Here is a 6,556-nt window from a genome sequence, read left to right on the forward strand (position 1 = left end):
TTTTTTGCTTTTTTTTTTGCTTTTTTTCTGTCCAGTCTGACCTTTTCCTTTTGCAACACCTTTAGGAAAAGGCAGGACAATGGATATGTTTATGAGTGCTGGATGTGTTGTGTGCTGCACCTTTCTGCCTTCAGAAAAGCAGCTCCTTGCCTGCTGCCTGGGCACCTTTCTAGGGGGAGCTGGCACCAATACCCGAGGAAGCTCTAAACCCAGAGGGTGAGGTCTCTTCTGTCGTAGCCGAAGGTGCCAGCTAAATGTGAGTACAAATAAGTTTATTTTGATAGAATATGTTTAATGAACTTTGGTCACTGCTGTCATCAGAGCTGGCTAAATATATCAGAGAGGAAGTGTCTGTTCCCTCCATTCCTTTCCAGTCGATCCTTAACCCTTAATTCACAGCACTCTCACCAAAGTGGGAGTCAGTATGGACCCAAAGAAGGAAACGGAGAAGAAATTGCCCATGAAGTCAGTGGAAAACAAGAACAAATTCTCTCAGGCAAAGCTGTTGGCAGGCGCTGTGAAACACAGAAGGTTAGTTTCACACCTCTATAAATTCATGGGGAACGGAACCCAGTTCGCAGTGTAAAGGGAGGCAGGCAAGAACTGCCTCCAGAGAGCGAGGTGCGAACCTTAGCCCTGGAGAAAAAAGGGGGGAGGTATAAGAAAAGACCAGCCTTGTTTCTATAGGCTCGTCGAAACTGTGGGGAAAACATGAAGCGATTCAAGTAATAAGCGTGTGTAAAGCAAGTGGGTAGGCTCTTCACTCTGGACTGCCAGGCTTGGGCAGCCCTGCTTGGGGATCTGCAGGGAATCTATTTTACGTCTCTGTTTGTAGGTATTGGTGTCACCTCACTCATGTAATTTTATCCAGGCTTGCGTAATTTATCGGCCCATTTTATCTGTGTCTACAATGGTTTGGTTTAATTGCTGCTGGGAGGCATCACGGGGGAGACGTGGGTTACAAGAGAAGAGCTTTGCGTACCAATTTGATCCCAAGAGCATTGGGCGAGCTTCCCTTGTTCCTTGCTGGTTTGCCCTGATGCATCAATACCCTTTCCATCCCAGGGCTTTGTGATCCATTGGCTGTTTTGATCTTGGCCTGCAAATGCAGCTGCTAGAGTGCTGCAGGTCATGGAGAAACTGGGCAGATGTCCCGTCTAATAATTGAGATATTACTGACATTCGGAAACTCAGTGTTTTTGAATCTGTCCCAGCGAATGAGATATGATTTTAGAAGCGTGGTCTTGTGGGGTGATGTTTAGCTCCCGGTACAGCAGTAATTGCGTGTCCGCAAACTGAAGTAAGCGCTTCCACCACCTGATGGGGGGACCAGGGAGTTGTTCAGGTCTTTGGAGGGCATAGAAGAGGAAACCCTGAACTGATAGCAAGCAGCCAACAAGGGGTTTTTTTACTAGGACTTAACCCAGTAGGACATGGAGAAGGAGCTGGTGTGTCCTTAGTGGCAGATCAAAGGTCTGCAGATGGCATCTGTTTGGAGAGAGCATCTTGACTGACGCGTCAGCGCTGTCACAGCTTGCTCTGCAGTCTTCTCTTTTTGCCGTCTTCTCTTTTCTTGCAAACTGGCCAAACCCAAGCGCAGCCCAAGTTCAGCGTCTGCTGCCTGAGCTTTGCAGTTGCCTGTAAAGGGTGGATGACTGAAAACCTCCCTGCCTGGAGTAACCTTTCAGCTGTGCTGCATGTTCTGGCAGGGACAGAAAGGGGTTAATGCATAAAAATGCTCATGCTTCATCGCTTCAGTGCGTCGCAGCTGAAGCTGGGAAGCATTTGCTTGGGTGGATGGTTTAAGATAAGGAACGTGCCAGAGGGAGGAAAAGGAACTGAGCAGTGACAGGGAAGAGCTATAGAAGTTCTTGGAGTCAGAAGTCCGAGTAACGCCCCTCTCCCCCAACACCACTTTGGACCCAAAAAGGACCCATCTCTGTTTTAGTTCAGACACTGCAGCTGCGGGTGAATTGCGTAAAACCTAGCGGGCCGCTTCTGGGTGCAAGATTTCTGCTGGTCTGAGCAGGCTCTTGGGTGCACGAGGGAGGGGAGGGAAACCCCAGAGGGGTTTACCACGCACCATCAAGTATGGTAATTGTCCGCGTGTGCCAGCCTGTGGTCACGTGGGGTGGCTGGAACTCAGGGGGTCATTCCTCATCTCCTCTGGGGAGCTTCCCCGTACCTCAGGTTACTGGTCTGGCTGGGGTTCCCAGAGGCACGGTTCTGTTTCCCGGGTTGAGAGGTGATGCTTACAGTGTAGGTGTTGACTCTTTCTAGGATCCTGCATGTTCCCCGAGGAGCGTGGGTTAAGAGCAGCAGCGATGGTCATCAGGGGGCCCTGCCAGCATTTGTGGTCACGTTTGAGGCGAAGATATGACTTTGATTTAGCAGTAATTAAGTGGTTGCTTATGAGGAACCAGACACTTGCTTATTTTTCCCCACAGTTCGGATGCTGGTAACAGCATGAAGAGGTTGAAGCTAGATACTGATCATGACGAAAAGAACCAAGGTAGGTCCCGACGTCTGCCTGTGGGGAACTGCCTGTCTCTCACCTGAACAGCAACTGACTTGGTGTTAAATCTGGTGGAGGGTTTGCTTTTCCGCACCTTGTTACGCGAGGTGGCACGGACCGGGGTTGGTGCCTTTGCCCTTAAAGCAGTAGGAATGTTAATGGCAGGGGCCGACAGCCCGCATGGAAAACAGGGCTGGAGGGAGCCTCCCCATCCATTCCCTTCCTAAACCCTTCCTGACAGACGTTTGTCTGAGCTACTCTTAAATCTCCCCAGACAGGGATTGTGCACCTTCCTCAGGCAAATTATTCTAACGCTTAACTGAGTTTATCCTTGGAGAGCTTTATCTGGTAACTAATAGGAGCTTCCGAGCTCTACTTCGAGCCTCGTGCTTGCCCTGTCAACAGGAGACACGGAGAACAGCTCATCCCTTCCCCTTGGCAGTGGCATTCGATGTCTCTGTGTACCTCCACTGTGACCTTTTCACACTGTGGTCTCCTCCATCTTGAGACTGCTTTGTTTCAGAGAATTACGGGGAACTCGAGGAGGAAGGAAGCTGCATTTCAGTCTTGGCTGTCAAGGCTGCAGCTGACTCGCTGTCAGGATGCTCTGATATAGCCAGGGCAAACGGCGGTTGGGCAATGACAACACAAGGCGCTTCCTGACTCCTGTTCTCTAAACTTCCAGAACACTGGCACTAATTAATTAGCCGTGGAAGATGGGAGGCATTGACTAGAGGAGTGGTGGAATAAAACTTTTCCCCGACTACGCTATTCTATCACAAAAAAAATTCCATTACACAAAGCAGAGCTATTTATTCTTATTTAGTGGGTTTGGTACTTGACAAGCATCAAACTGAAAACTTCAGAATAAAAATCTGTAGTGCCAATATAGAGCTGGGCTTAAGCTACTGATGAGGGAAAGAAAAAGTCCCAGAGGTAGCAAGTCCTTCCCGTCACAGTAGTTTCATGGCAGCGTACAGCTGCCTTATGCTTTTATGAAGTCCTGCAACCACCCACTGCCAGGGTGGTGGCCGGCATGTGGGGACGGCCCTGAGCCCTTGTCAGCGTGCTCGTTGCCGACTGAGGTGCCTCTCTTTCAGAGAAGCCATCCTGCGTTCCCCTGGGGAGCAGCTCGGTGGGGGGCTCCACAGTCCACTGCCCCTCAGCTGCTGTGTGCATTGGGATCCTGCCCGGCCTGGGCGCCTACTCGGGAAGCAGCGACTCGGAGTCCAGCTCAGATAGTGAAGGCACCATCAATTCCACCGGGAAGATCGTGTCCTCTGTCTTTCGCAGCAACAGTTTCTTTGATGGCCCATAACGAAATCCCTCCGTGTGTAATGTAGTGCCGTGTATCTTCCAAAGCCCTGGCGGATGCTCGGTGCATCCTTCTGCCCCAAGTGTAATCTTTCTCGCTAACCTCTCGACTTTAACACACTCAGATACCCCTAAAATAACTCATGATATTTTTTGTTTCCCCCCCTCCCCCTGCAACTTCCCATTTCTGGGGTGCATCCCGAGCCTGGAGGGAAGGCTGCCGTCCAAAACCAGCAGGCACACCTGGTGACATAACGAAGGTCTGAGGGTAGGGAGCAGAGCGCTTTAGCTGTTAAAATTCTTACAGAAAGGAAGAATTCTGGTAATTTAAGAAGTTTATACAAGACTAACAGGCGAAAAATACTCCCTTAAAGCAGTGAAGTCTTGTAGAAACAACCATGTGTTCTGTTTTAAAATGTCATTTTTATTCTTTCTTTGAGAAATGGGGGCAGAACAAGAATCAAGCAGATGGTGAAGCGTAGATTGCCATGACACTGTAAAGAAGTTTTAGTGTTACATGATTAAAGACATGCTGAATGCATTTCGGGGTGGTTTTCTCTCTGCTCGGGCCATTCATAATTGTTCCTGTGCCATTAAGCAATTTCTGCTCTCCCCAGCCAGCCCTGTCCTCAACCCACCATCCTGCAGTGTCCTGCCGATGCCGAGGTGGTGATGGAAAACTCCCATGCTGAGTGGGTTTGGAGGCACTGTGGCAGCTGCTTTGCCTGAAGGCTGCTGCTCCCATGCCTGCACTCTTTGCCAGTCATTTGGCTTTTCTGCAGCAGCGTCCTGGAGAGCGGGAATCCAGAGTGGGTGGGACACCCTGCTTCAGCCAAACCCCTTTTGTGTGGGAGCTGGAGAATTCCACTGGCCTTTGCAGGGGGTTTTGAAATTGTGTTGGGTTTCAGAAACCTTTACCTGGGGCCCATCCATGCGTGGTGTGGAGTTGGGGGCCCAAGCATCAGCAAGAAGCAGGCTGTGAAAACTTTCCCTCTGCGTGCCAGGGGCAGGTCGGTGGGCTGGAGCCCCTCAGCTCGACCGCCCAGAGGTGAAAATGCCCTTGCAATGGTCTCCCTCGCAGCAGTCCTGCTCTGCGTATGCCATGCCACAGAGTTCGCACTCCTGAGGATGCAGCTGATGTGTGCGCAGCAAAGGGTGGTTTGGTGATGCTGAGCAACTTGGGAGGGAGTGGATGGGATAAAAGCAGGGACACCTGAAAGCCTTCAGTAGTATTTGTGCCTTCACTTGGCCATTCGGCTTTCCCAAAGGAGAAGAGGAGGGTCCCTGTCCTTGGCTGCCTGGCACCTCCCGTGTTTGCTCCAGAGCTTTGCTCCTGCCTCTTCCTGAGCTGCTCGAATTATGGCGCTTTCAGGTGGAAAACAGCTACGCGCCTCTTGCTGCCCCCCTAATGCTTTGCTTTTGGTGACTTCTATGGAGTGAAATGGAAGTGGTGCACAAAACCTGCACGTTGTCCTTGGAAGCTGCGTCTGTAGGAGCTGTGCGCAGTTGGGGTGAGTGATGCAGGTGTCCTTCCATGGCACCAAGCTGGCGCAGAACAGCCCGGCCTGGCTGTCAGCGGACTAGGACCCTTCTTCCGAGCTGGTATTTTGCACAACTGTGGTCAAAATGGCTGATTTAGACAGAAATTTGGGGTGGGATTTGGCAGCCAGCTGTGGGTGGCGGTGGCAGTAGTCCAGGGGGGGTGCAGGCAAGAGCAGGATGTGGCGCTGGGTGTTACGTTGGACCCTGCGTGGCCAGGAGGAGACGTAATGCGGTAAAAGCAGGCTTGAGAGCCCCCTGCTTTCCCCTTGTTCCCAGAAGGGCAGGAATAGGGCAGGAACAGAGCAGGAATAGGGCTCTGGGGGAACACCTTGAGCTTGCAGGGGCCATTGAGCCTGAGTTGCCTCTGGTCTTCTCATGGTCTGGCCCCTGCAAGTGACCTGCAGAGCTGTCCCGGCTCACACTGTCCCTCAGTTCCCGTTACCTTCGCCGATCTGCCGTTAAAATCCTGAAGGGTGCTGAGAGCCGTGCTGGGAGGTGGAGGGCGCCAGGGACAGATCAGACCTGGAGATGGGGGCTGTGGCAGTAACCCTGCCCCGGGGCCAGCGTGCCAGAGCAGAGCACCTGGTGTCGGCACCTCTCCTTCAGCGGTGGATTTCCATTTTTTTCTTGTCATTGGTTTGTTGGTTTTTGGTTTTTTAAGGCTGCTCTCACTTTGCCGTGGCTGCGTACGCTCCGTCCCTCCCCCAGGGACAGCTTTGTAAGCCACTTGCTGCCTGAGCCAGCTACTAAAGCTGCAGGGAGGTGTTAAAAAAGCCCTGGCAGTCCCCCACAAATGCTCTACGAGCAGAAGAGCTTATGGGCATGTGCAGCCGTGTGTGAGCTGCTCTTACGGAACAAAAAAATAAGTGTTCCGGAGCCACCAGCTTTGATCTGGAAGCTGAGCTGGGCCTAACGTCATTTCTAATGAGCCCCCCCTTCAAAGGCTGCTGCTCCCTTTGGAAAAGGGGGGGATGGTGGGGTTTTGGTTTTTTTTTTTCCCCTTCGCAGGGGGCTTTGCAAGGCAAACATTTTGCGGAGCAGTCACACCCCTCCCATGGGCCAGGGCCTCACCCAGCACCATGCCCACAGCCTTGCCGTCGGCTCTGGCCAACCCTTGGGACCACATGGGGCAGCCTGCGCACTGGTGAGTCGGTGACAGTGGTGGCAGCTGCTGCTGTGGTCACT

General features: G+C 52.0%; 1 protein-coding gene across 1 annotated transcript in view; it reads left to right on the top strand.

Moving 5' to 3' along the window:
* PSME3IP1 (proteasome activator subunit 3 interacting protein 1) overlaps window positions 1–4,375 on the top strand; it is a 13,724-nt gene extending 9,349 nt beyond the window's left edge. The window contains exons 5-7 of the mRNA XM_009643283.2: window positions 398–531; window positions 2,448–2,512; window positions 3,616–4,375. Coding sequence (XP_009641578.1) covers window positions 398–531; window positions 2,448–2,512; window positions 3,616–3,833 — 417 coding nt within the window. The 3' untranslated portion in view covers window positions 3,834–4,375. The remainder of the gene's footprint in view (window positions 1–397; window positions 532–2,447; window positions 2,513–3,615) is intronic.
* The last annotated feature ends 2,181 nt before the right edge of the window (window positions 4,376–6,556 follow it).

This window comes from Egretta garzetta, unplaced genomic scaffold (assembly GCF_000687185.1).
Source record: "Egretta garzetta isolate BGI_Z169 unplaced genomic scaffold, ASM68718v1 scaffold27, whole genome shotgun sequence".
NCBI classification, from domain to species: Eukaryota; Metazoa; Chordata; class Aves; order Pelecaniformes; family Ardeidae; genus Egretta; species Egretta garzetta.